Below are 12,178 nucleotides of genomic sequence, written 5' to 3'. Positions count from 1 at the left end.
TGAAAGCGTTTCTTTTGACAAAGATTGTTTCGAAAAATGCACTAGTAGTGCCCATGTGTAGCATGCAGCGTCCGTTAAAACGCGAAGTGCTAGCCAGACGGGCCATTTAGGCCACTAGCATAAGCGCCTGGAGTCGCTTGATTTTTTTTGGAATTTGGGTAATTAAGGTGACTTTGGCTCCGATGTTGAGCGAATCTTTGCGGGGATATACAAGGTGACGGCAGTATGCTGCTATGCAGAATGAAATGTTGTGGTCATTACGAATCGAAATAAATCACAAAAAGGGGAGTCTCAAAGGTAATGCCGATAGCTTAAGTTGAGATCCCTAGCGCAAGAGTCAGCATCATAGTTGCAGTTTGCTGGTCTTTTTCTTCCTGATGTAGGATTTTGCACCTATTGGTTTTGTTTATTGTTTTAAATTTGAGATGCGCTTTGTGGTGTAATGTGCCGATCTGTGGGAGTTTTCTGAGTGCTGCTGGACCACTCCCAAAGATTAATTGGCTTTGAAAGGGGGGAAGAGCCTGGCATTGCGTAGTGGGGATTGTGTCGTTCTTGCGGACTGAGCGGTTGGGGTTTCGGCGTGGTTCTAACGCTAGCGGAGCACGAGTCACTTTGCAGTGCCCTTTGGGAACCTGCACATGCAAAGGAAGACTTCGGGGTGCGCTGAGCTCCAGAACCGCCGACAGAGAACCGACTCCGGTTGAGACCAGCCTCATGCGACATCCCTCCGGACAGCGGATGCTGTCCCCTGTCCATCGGGATCTCCTTCCCCCGGCGGGGCAGTCTGTTACGTCTCACCTTCGTCGTGGGGAAGACAACGACATGGCAGCAGCGGAACGCCGACTAACCCCGAGACGCGCGTTGGGTGAGCGCCTGGATTGCCACGGAAGCCGCGTCCGTCTGCCCGGTTGAGCGAGCGTTTCCCCTACACCGAGTGTGAACGCGCGTTCGAAATGCGCGGGAACGCCGCTCATGGACATTCCGGCGTCTGCGCTACGTGCATGGCATCGTTCCCCCTCTCCAGCGCGTGACGGCGGTGTGATCCCTCGGGAGTGAGAGAGTGTGTTTGTTGTGATTCGTGCAAGAGAGAACTTCTTTCCCCTGCAGGCCCGGCCCCCATCTAGGGACAATAGGGAAGGGGAACTCTAAAAACCTCGGCAGCGGCACGGCCGAGGGAGCTCTTTGTCATCGAATGATCTCCTGATGAGCTGTCGTGATGCATCGTTCCTGCAGCTCACTTGTAAATATGTAAATTCCTGTATAAAGTCCTCTATCATTGTCTTTTTCCAGCAGCCTCGTCTCCGACGTCCCTCATTCTCTCTCCGGCATACGACCATGCTACCTCGTCTGTAACAAACTGGTGGCAGCGGTGGGATGCTGCTACCTCGTCCTTAACACCCCATAAATAAAATCAAACAATGCGCTGGGTGCACCACGATAACGGTGGAGGCGTTCGGCCGTCCACACACTGGCTGTACGGAGGCGTAGGAGGAGACGGAAATCGGCGCGGTTAAAATTCAGGGGGCACTTTGGCTCTCTAAAGTGCTGCAAGGCGAAAGCGTTTCCGGGCGCACCGTTCTTTTATATTTTTTTTTCATTCTAATCGTAATTTTGTTTTTGTTGCTTTTGTTTTATCTTATTATTCTTTTTACTTTTAATTTGCATGTTACTTTTGTTTCTTTTTATTTTGGTTTATTTTCTTATTGTTATTTTTTTAAACTTCTTTTCCCTTTTTACTTTTTTTATTTTTATTGTTTTTAAATGTTCTTCTTATTTTTATTGTGTTATTCCTTTAATCTCATTTATGAGAGCCATGCATTCACTATACGCGCCTTTATTCATGCTCCAACCTCGAGCATTCGTGGCGGAGAGGTAGCGTCGCCGCTTCAAATCCCGAAGGCCCTGGTTCGATTCCCAGCCTCGACGCAGTTTCATTTTAAGTAGCGCGCGGCTGCATCGAAAGGCCGAACGGTAGCGAGGAGGAGTAGCGCGCGCAGCGGTAGTGGCGGCGCACATGCGCAGTAGCGCGCGGCTGCGGCCGAAAGGCTCATGCGACGGGGTCCGCGGCGACGGCTGCGGCCACGTGCGCCGTGTGTGACGTCACTCGGTTTCGCGCATGCGCAGAACTGGCAAATTTGCGCACCGGCTCGCAGGTCAAAATTACCGAAGCGAAAATTACAAAATTTCGCTTCAAAATTACCGAAGACACTTTGGAAATTCTAAAACGTGCTTGGCGAAAGCCTTGTGGTCAACCCACCGTCGCTTCCCCGAACCGCTTGGCGCGTGGCGGGCTTCCCGCATTAGCGGTTTTTATTGTGTTTAGCGACTGCAGTCGCTTTCTTGATTGTCGTGTTTTAGAGCGCAGTTCTTTGGAGCCGGTTTCGCGGCGTCGCCGTTGTCCGTTCGGCGTTCATTGGCACTGGCGTTGATGTTTTGCACTCCGATCATATTAAGGAAAGGAAGCGCGCATAACTGGCTCCCATGAAAATTCTATTTGAGGAAATTACGCAGTAACTGTGCCGCATCTCTCGGCGGAGACCCGTCATGCGTTTGCAGAGGAAGAGAGGTTTGGTTTGGTTTGGTTTATGGGGGTTTAACGTCCCAAAGCGAGTAAGGCTATGAGAGACGCCTTAGTGGAGGGCTCCGGAAATTTCGAGAACCTGGGGTTCTTTAACGTGCACTGACATCGCACAGTACACGGGCCTCTAGGATTTCTCCTCCAAAGAAATTCTAGCCGCCGTGGCCGGGATCGAACCCGCGTCTTTTGGGTCAGCAGCCGAGCACCACAACCAGTGAGCCACCGCGGCGGCGCAGAGGAAGGGAGTAAGTGGGAGTGAGAGAAGAAACAGAAAGAGGGCCGGTAGTGAAGAAAAGGAATTTGAGGAAGGGAAATTGCGGAGGAGGTTGCGCGGAGCAGAGGCCACAGTTTGCACGATTCCAGCGCACGGACGGACGCCGCGAGCATGAGCCATTAAAGGGTTTCGCCTTAATACTCGGTTTTGTCATGTGTGCTTTCTTTTTTGATCACATTCAATATCTGAAACGACAACCCTCATTTGTGGAGGGGCCACGCTGAAATGCCTCCCAACAGGAATCAGTTAGTGCACTGAGAGTGACGGCGCCGGCGTGCGCATTTTTTGGTTGTTTGCCTTTTTGAAAGTGCATTACGTGGACAATTTAAAAAAAATAGTGATCTTTTTTCCCTATGACGTCATATCGAGCGTCTTTCGCAAGCGTCTTGTCACGAAAGTGGTCTCTTAAAATTGAAGTGTTTCAAGGCCAGGTTGTGTCATGCGAGTTATCTTTTCTTATCACGTTGAATATCTGAAAGGACAATGCTCATTTCAGGAGGGGCCATCCTGGGATGCCTCCCAACAGGAATCTGCTCGTGCATTGATAGTGTGGTGGTGGTGAAAAACATTTATGGGAAATTAAGTTTTTTTACAGAAAGGGGATTGGGGTAGGACCCTATTAGCCCTTTCCCCTTACAATACTGGGTGGAGCCCCTATTCCGGTGCCCCATTGGCAAGCAACGCCGCCCGCGTCCGTTGAGCCTTTTGGCTCTTTAGGTCTTGACAGCCGAGCAGGGCCGCCTCCCAGTCCTCTCTGGTGGGGTTGGGGTTGGGGGGGATAGATGGGTTTGATTGACACGCCCAAACCATGTGGAAGGTGTCAGCCACCTCCCCACAGAACTGGCACGCGCCATCAAAGGATGTATTGAAATGTTTAAGCACCGCCGGGCACAGTACAGTGTTGGTGAGAATTTTGATCAGGAGGCGCTCGTCAGCGCGATCCAGACCCTTACAAGGGGCCGGGTAGCGCCGGCGCTCCTCCTTGTAGTAATCGGTGATGTGTTTGAATGTAAGGGGCAGATTGTCTGATTGGGAGTAGGCGTCCAAGTACAGGGAGATAGCCCGGGGAGAGAGTGCGCGGGCGGCCTGATCGGCCTGTTCGTTTCCCTGGAGTCCCTGGTGACCGGGGGCCCAAATCAGGTTGCGTGGAGTTGGATCTCGGTGCCCGTGCAGCATTTTTTTTGTTTAGTTTTCCCTTCTTTTGCTATTACATTACGTTGACAATTTCAGAGAAAAGAGTTATCTTTTTTCCTATAACGCCATTGAGAGCGTCTTTCGCAAGCGTCTTGTTGTCACGAAAGTGGTCTCATAAAACTGGTGTTTCAATGCCAGGTTGTGTCATGCGAGTTATCTTTTCTTATCACGTTGAATATCTGAAAGCACAATGTTCATTTCAGGAGGGACCACGCAGCAATGCCTCCCAACAGGAATCTGCTCGTGCATTGATAGTGTCGGTGCTCGCGTACGCATTTTTTTGTTTAGTTTCCCTAATGGCAATTTGAGAAAAAAATATTGATCTTTTATTCCTATAGTGCCACTGAGAGCGTCATTCGCAAGCGTCTTGTAGCCACGAAATTGTTGTCATAGCATAAATTGTTTTCAATACTAGGTTGTGTAATGTGAGTTATCTCTTCTGATCAAGTTCAATATCCGAAAGGAGAATGGTCATCTGAGGAAGGGCCCCGCTGCAAATTCCACCTGTAGCATACAACAACTCAACTCAATGCCTCCCAACACGAAGCAGCGAGTGCACTGAGAGCATCGGTGCCCGCGTACGCACTTTTTTGTCGTTTCCCTACTTTTTCATAGCAGGTTTCCGTTGCCCTTCTCTTTCCAGCGCATTCTCTGGGCATTTTCAGCGTGCAGAGTGATGTTTTTTTTTCATTGTAATGTCTCTTCATGCCACGAAAATGTTCTCAAAACATTAGTGTTTCAATCATACGTTCTGCTGTTGTCATGTTCAGTCTGAAGGGACCACGCTCATTGGAGGAGCGCCGACCCTGCAATGCCTTCCAACACGGAGCGCCGAATGCATCGTGTGTCTGTCTGTCTGTCTGTCTGTCTGTCTGTCTGTGTGTGCGTGTGTGTGCGTGCGTGTGTGTGTGTGTGTGTGCGTGCGTGCGTGCGTGCGTGTGTGTGCGTGTGTGTGTGTGCGTGTGTGTCTGTCTGTCTGTGCGTGTGTGTGTGTGTGTGCGTGTGTGTGTGTGCGGGTCACGTTTTTGTAGCGTGAGCTACATTACCTGTAGTTTCGCCGTTTCGCTGCGGGCCTTCGGCGCCATTTGTGCGCGAGGAGCCGAGTGGCCTCACAGCCGCGCAGCTGGTGCGCCGCTCGCCTCCGATGGAGAGAGAGAGCGCATGCGCGATACGCAGCTGGCGCGCCATGCTCTACTGCGCATGCGCGGCAAGGGGAGGAGGGGGGTTGCGGTGTATATATGATGGTGATGCGGCGCGAAAAAAAAAAAAACAACGGATCTCGCTTCGGCGAGAGCGAGTATCTGTTCTCGTTTCGGCGAGCGCGGCTTCGGCCGCTTATCTGTTTTTTGAGCAGCGTCCGCTCCGGCGGACGCAGTTGTTGCTGCGACGCGCGTCTTTTCTTTCCTTTTTCTTTTTCCTGTGCTCTTTTAACTCTCCTCTATCTGCACGAGGCAGCGGTGGTGGCTTGGCTCGAGCCAGTAGCAGGCCCGTGCAATTTCCTTTTCATCCTTCTCTCAGTCACAACAACAACAACAACAACAACACAAAAAACACGGGCGGCTTCGGCCGCGAGGAGTATCTGTTCTCGCTTCGGCGAGCGCGGCTTCGGCCGCTTCTTTTTGAGCAGCGTCCGCTCCGGCGGACGCAGTTGTTGCTGCGACGCGCGTCTTTTCTTTCCTTTTTCTCTTTCCTCTGATCTTTTAACTCTCCTCTATCTGCACGTGGCAGCGGTGGTGGCTTGGCTCGAGCCAGTAGCAGGCCCGTGCAATTTCCTCTTCATCCTTCTCTCAGTCACAACAACAACAACAACAAAACACACTCTCATGGCGGCCAAGAAGAGCGAGGCCGACGCTGTGCGGCGTAGGAGACGGGAGAAACTCGAGACGTCGGATCCCGATGTTGGCCGTCCAGCAAGGAAGAACGAGCGGCGCAGGGCCAAGAGAGATGCGGACAAAGAGGAGCAGAAAGAAGAGCGCATCGCCCAGCGCATACGCCCGGACGTGGAGCGGAATCAGCGGCGTGCCCTTGCCCTACTGGAAGACCAGGGCGAGATGGATACGACCGAAGAAGAGGACGTGAAGGGGCGGTGCGTGAATGACCACGTGATCAGACTGACTGAAAGTTCCATTGCCACGCGCGCGTTTGACGCGGACTTCCTCTCGCTACGTATATCCTGGCATATCTGAGCTAAGCCACTGCCACTTTTTTCTTTTTGTGACACAATACCCACCGAATGACGGGAAACTAGTTCGAAATTCAAAACAAAGGACTATTTCTCTTAGCACAGCCTGCTGACTCTTTACTGTGGACTGCGATCACGAATGGTTACCATTTGCTGCTATCACTTGTGATAGCACTGCTATATTTATCACTTGTCAATCCTGAACAGCCGAATCAGGCAGCTTTAAGAGCGACATCATCCCTTCAATACGGCGAATGCTGCACTGTACCTCAGAACCTTTAATTCCTTCCCACCAGGAAGAAGAGATGGCTTGCGTTATTAAAAAAAAAAATCTGCAGCTTCATTCAGGTGTCTAATTTCGATGTTTACAAATAGACAATATTTTGAAATCTTGCCCATGTGTGTACACTTGAATATTTGTAAATTGTGGTTTGTCTGCTTATGTGTACTTCCTTGTTTCTGAATTTCTACGAGGTTCCCAAATTTTCTCTCAATATCTCTTTCCCGAATGAAGGATGTTGTACCGTGAGTTTTGTTTGTGTTTAGTGGCTTAACTTCGTGCTTGTCCATGTGTATACGTACTTGTACATGTGTTACATCTCACGGGGTTTTCGCCGTATATATGCGTCCACTCCCTGAATGAATCATTAAAACTTCCTGTTGGGCGAGTTGGTAGTTCATCTTGAAGTAGAAATGTTAGTGGGCACGGCGGAGGCGTTGGAACCATGCGGCTAACAAATCCGTTCCTGTTTTTTGTCCAGGCCGTGTTTTTCGTGAACGTGGAACCCGCATCACAGGGGGCGTACCACGACAGCACTGGAAATTGGACCGACCATCGTGTTTCCGGCGTGATTTCTTCATCGGAATGCATCGCGAAGACCAAACTGATAGGACTGCGCAACTGGACACCACTACTGCATGCGCATCGCACGCCACCATCGACTACGTCACCAGTCACAGCACATAAAAGAGAAGCTTCTGCCCGGTTCGCGACCAGTGGGCACGGCGGAGGCGTTGGAACCATGCGGCTAACAAATCCGTTCCTGTTTTTTGTCCAGGTAAGAGACAAACAGCCTGTTTACTCTTACCGCAGTGACAATGTGTGCCTACTGCTTCTGCCGTGCCCACGGCCGTTAGTTACGCTCCTTACAGCAATGTATCATTGTTTTGTTGACGTGCTTGCTATGTGTGGTGACGTAGAACCAAACCCAGGTCCTTCGACACAGGAAATGCTGCAAACAATAATGGAAGATCTTAAACAGCTGAAACAAAATACAAGCTCTACTAACACGAGACTGTCTGCTATCGAAAAGAAGCTAGACGATATTTCCTCAACGGTTACTGACTACACCTCTAAAGTAGAATCACTGGAAAAAACTGTCGACAGTCTACTTATGAAAGTAGACGACCTAGAGAATAGAAGCAGGCGGAACAACCTAACTGTGTTTGGCGTTAAGGAAACCGAGGACGAAACGCCCCAAGACCTTGAGAACATGGTCTGCAAGGATGTTCTTCTGGACCGGTTGAAAATTTCGGATGTGGCTATTGAGCGTATCCACAGAATAGGGAAGCCAGCTGAGGACAAATGCAGACCAGTTATCTTTAAGCTAGTTGACGGGAGGGTCAAAGAGAGAATTCTCAAAAGCTGTAGAAATCTGAAAAACTCAGGCTATAGTATATCCGAGGACTTCTCCCCTCGCGTTCAGTCAATACGAAAGAAGCTTTGGGAAAGTGCGAAAGAGCAAAGGTTGAAAGAAGAGAAGGTCATGCTCAAGTTTGACAAAATTAAAATAAACGGCAAACTGTATCGATGGGACGACGCCCGCAATGAAAGAGTTCCCTGCGCTGCAAAGTGATGGTCTGTTTCCAAACTCGTGTCCGCACAAAGTAACACACAGAGCTCAGGAGCACTAAGAACACAGACATCCTTGAATTCCTTTTCCGTGCTTAACATTAATGCTAGAAGCATAGTAAATAAATTCGACGAACTTGAAAGCCTCCTCTTCACACACGATCCTGACGCTGCTGTTCTGACAGAAACATGGCTTCATGATGCAATTCCGAATGATGCAGTTATCACATCCGATCAATACGAAATCGTTCGTCGCGACCGCACTTCAAGAGGGGGCGGTGTCGCTATTCTGATAAAGAAAGGCATTGACTATACGCTGATACCGCATCACACCAACACTGAAATGGTTTGGGTTGTTCTCCGTCTTCTTCAGCTTAGTCTTTTAATAGGTGTTATTTATCGACCACCGAATGCTGATACTTCTGTACTGGACAACTTGCACGACTTTTTAAATGAACATACAAAGCGCTATAGCCATGTTATCGTATGCGGCGATTTTAACTTGCCAAACATCAACTGGGATTCTCTGTGCGATCAAACTTTGTGTGCTAACTCGGATGCTTTGCTCAGCATTGCTTTCAACTATAACTTAAACCAGGTTGTTCAGAAACCTACGCGCATTACAGAAAATACCAGTTCTCTTCTTGACCTAGTATTTATATCGGACCCTGTTAGTGAATTGGGCTTTTCGACAGATGTCTTTCCCGGAATATCAGACCATGAAGCGGTGCTCTTTAAAAGCGAATTGCTGCGACCAGTAATTGTTCATCAGGCAGGAAAAGTGTTTCGCGACTTCAACAATGCTCAGGATGAAAGCGTTCTAGATCAGCTTGAACTTACGTATGAATCCTTTGCCAAAAAATACACTGATGGGCGTACAAGTGTGAACGACTTGTGGTTATAATTCAAAAGTACGGTTCATCAATGTATCAACAAGTACGTGCCGCTTAAACATAAGAAGCTGAAAATGGCGTGTCCCTGGATAACACGCGAGATCATACAGTTAAAACGTCGCGTGAAGCGCTTATCAAGGTCAAACAATAAAGTTGGTGGTGCTTTGCCGGCTCTTCGGGCTGAACTGCGTTCAAAAATAAAATCTTCACGGTACCACTTTTTTAATGTCAAGATGCACAATTTTCTAAAAACTGACCCCCAAAAGTTCTGGAGGCATCTGTCACAGAAAAAAGACCCGGTTAACAAACTTCTCCTTAACAACACAATTGTTACCGACTCCCTCTGCTTAGCGACTGCCTTCAATGAGCACTTTTCTTCTGTATTCCTGAGTAACAGCAACTCAGTCTCCGAATCTCGAACTAGCCATTTCAATCTGCCAGACCTAATTATTAACGAGGAGGGTATTGTTTCGGCTCTATTGGAGTTGAACACAAAAAAATCCTCTGGACCAGACGATATCCCTAACGCTTTTCTGTACAGATATGCTGAGTGGTGCGCTCAATACCTTTTCATTATATTTACTGAAAGTCTCAGGACAGGAGAAATTCCAAACGATTGGAAAACAGCAAAGGTGGTACCCATTCACAAATCAGGAGACAAGCTTTGCGTGAAGAATTACAGGCCAATTTCTTTGTTATGTACGTCCAGTAAGGTATTAGAACATTTTATTTTCAAGCACATAAGTTCATTCCTAGAGGGAAGCGGTTTTTTTATTGAAAGCCAGCATGGGTTTCGACAAGGCTTGTCGACAGTGACGCAGCTTATTCATATTACAAATGAAATTATGATGTCGCTAGACAATAATGGACAGGTAGATTTAATTTTCATTGACTTCGAAAAAGCGTTTGACCGGGTATCGCATGGCAATCTTTTGTTAAAAATAAGGTGGTGGTTAAATAATCGGCAAGTAGTACAATGGTTAGATTCCTACCTTACACAGCGGCATCAGTTTGTTCAGATATCTGAATCTAATTCCACAAAAGCGCCAGTACTTTCAGGAGTTCCCCAGGGCTCAGTCCTTGGGCCACTTCTCTTCCTTATTTATTTGAACGACCTGTCCTTCAACTCACGCATACGCTGTCGGTTCTTCGCCGACGACTGTGTTATATACCATAGTATCACATCAGTCGAAGACCAGGCACTCCTAACCGACTACTTAACAGCAGTTTCCAGCTGGTGTTGTACTTGGCAAATGGGTATAAACAGTTCAAAATGTGGGAAAATGACAGTAACACGAAAGAAACAACCGCTCCAATGCACGTACAAAATCAATGGCCTTCCGATCAACTCAGTGACTCAGGTGAAATATCTTGGGGTAACCATGACATCCAACCTGAACTGGAGCGTACACATCCAGTCCATTGTCTCAGCAGCGTCCAAAAAACTCCGGTTTTTAAAGCACCGCCTAAAGCATTGCACGAGCAAAACTAAACTGACAGCATACACATCACTTGTGCGTCCAGTGCTCGAATACGCCGACGCTGTATGGGATCCGCACACAAAAACGGATATAAAAATTCTTGAAGGCGTCCAGAGGAAAGCACTCCGGTTTATTTACCACGCTTATGGTCGGCAGGTCTCGGTATCTGATTTGCTCAACAGATCTGGGCTTCCCACGCTTGAATCCCGTCGAAAGCAGCACCGACTAAAAATGTTGTTCAGTATCACACGTAATAAAACGTAACTCAATTTTCAGAGTTACATGCAATACAACACAACATGCTTCAAATAAAAGCATATTCTTGTTCCTTCTTTCCACGCACCATTTCCGAATGGAACCGACTGCCAAGCGATATCTTCAGAATCTTTCTTGTCTGCTGTTTCGTCCCATGTATCGCAGTAGCGCGTCTAGTAGACAGTGTATTTCGATTTCCTTGTTTTTATCCTGTTCACTCAGTGTGGTTGACGTCGGTTGTTGTGCCTGTGCTTTTTTTGCTTCCCGTTGGTCTTAATGAATTTATGTCCTCGTATTGTAATTGCCCTTTGTTGCTGATATTTTGTTGTTGCTACTTTGTAATTTTAATTTTTAACTTTGTGCACTCCTGCCTTGACCGCCAAAGGGCAGTCGGCAGTATTTATGAAATAAATAAATAAATAAATAAATAAATAGCGCAAACAAAGACACGGACAAGAGAGACCAAACACACACACAAGCGCTAACTGTCAACTGGATTTATTCGTCAAAAGCCACACCTTTTATAGGCCGAAGGATCGTGACAGAAAGGATGACAAAAAAGACAAAAAACAAAAACAAGGGTTGTGTCGGAGCCATCCAATCGCGAGCGCATGCGCGGGTAGGCAAGGGCATCACACTTCCGTTTATCTTCGATCTAATCAACAGGTAGCTGCATTAAAATAGTCAATCTCAGCCTGGAATAAAGATAAAGAAGGTTCGCTGATACACTCGCTGCCAAGTTTCTGTATGTGGTAGGCTTCTCGGCTTATCCGTGCTGTCCTGTCTATTTTTACCAAGAACCTTTGTCTCCTCAAACAATTATCAGATAAGCCGGCTTGTGGCTGCAGGGTTTCCCTGGTCGGTTCTGACAGCAGTCTCTGAGGTCATCTTTCAGACGTTCAAACGTGGAACGAGACAAAAAACGGATGATGCTCTTCAAAAGGCCCCTAGGCCAGAGGTCGTGCCCTACCTCCACAAAATCGCACACAACCTCAAAAAAGTTGCTAGCAGGCATGGAGTACCTGTTTTGTTCTCAGCTCCCAACAAGTTGGGAAAGCTCTGTCCGCGCATTTGCAGTGCAAAAAAGCGCGAGTGCCTGTAAAAGCATCAGAAGCCGTTTGTAAGGTGTTCCACTGGAGTGGTTTACTCCATTCCCCTGTCTTGTGGAAAGTTTTATGTAGGCCAAACTGGACGACCGTCTAGGGGAACACGCCCTAAATTTAGAAAACAAAAACGATAAATACAAGCATCTTGTTGCACATGTAAGTAAGTGTGGAGCATGCGTGGCCCGGTTTGAGGAGACAAAGTGTTGTGTCCCCTTATTGCTTTTGTGTGTGTGCGCCCCCGCATCCTCCTCCTAACGACCACTCACATCCTCCTCCTAACGACCACTTGCCCCTCGTCGCACGCTGTCGCCAGATGCCCCCCCATGGTGCGCCCCCGCATCCTCCTCCTGTTTTGGGAAGCCA

The 12,178-nt window shown here is 48.1% G+C and overlaps 2 protein-coding genes across 8 annotated transcripts in view; one reads left to right on the top strand and one right to left on the bottom strand.

The window, feature by feature from the left end:
* The window catches only part of LOC149324983 (solute carrier family 41 member 3-like), a 261,247-nt gene that overhangs the window by 139,071 nt on the left and 109,998 nt on the right, over nt 1-12,178 (bottom strand). The gene's annotated exons all lie outside the window — the stretch shown is intronic.
* LOC149324984 (uncharacterized) lies at nt 6,944-9,587 on the top strand. The gene has a single exon (XM_089562644.1). The coding sequence runs from the start codon at nt 6,954-6,956 to the stop codon at nt 8,082-8,084; it is 1,131 nt and encodes a 376-aa protein (XP_089418770.1). The 5' UTR covers nt 6,944-6,953; the 3' UTR covers nt 8,085-9,587.

This window comes from Amblyomma mixtum, chromosome 10, assembly GCF_055824585.1.
Source record: "Amblyomma mixtum isolate Tamu chromosome 10, ASM5582458v1, whole genome shotgun sequence".
Classification (NCBI taxonomy): domain Eukaryota; kingdom Metazoa; phylum Arthropoda; class Arachnida; order Ixodida; family Ixodidae; genus Amblyomma; species Amblyomma mixtum.
This window is presented reverse-complemented; position numbering and strand designations above follow the sequence as displayed.

Coding starts and splice junctions, on each gene's coding strand:
- LOC149324984 (XM_089562644.1), top strand. CDS start 6,954: ATGCGGCTAACAAATCCGTTCCTGTTTTTTGTCCAGGCCGTGTTTTTC.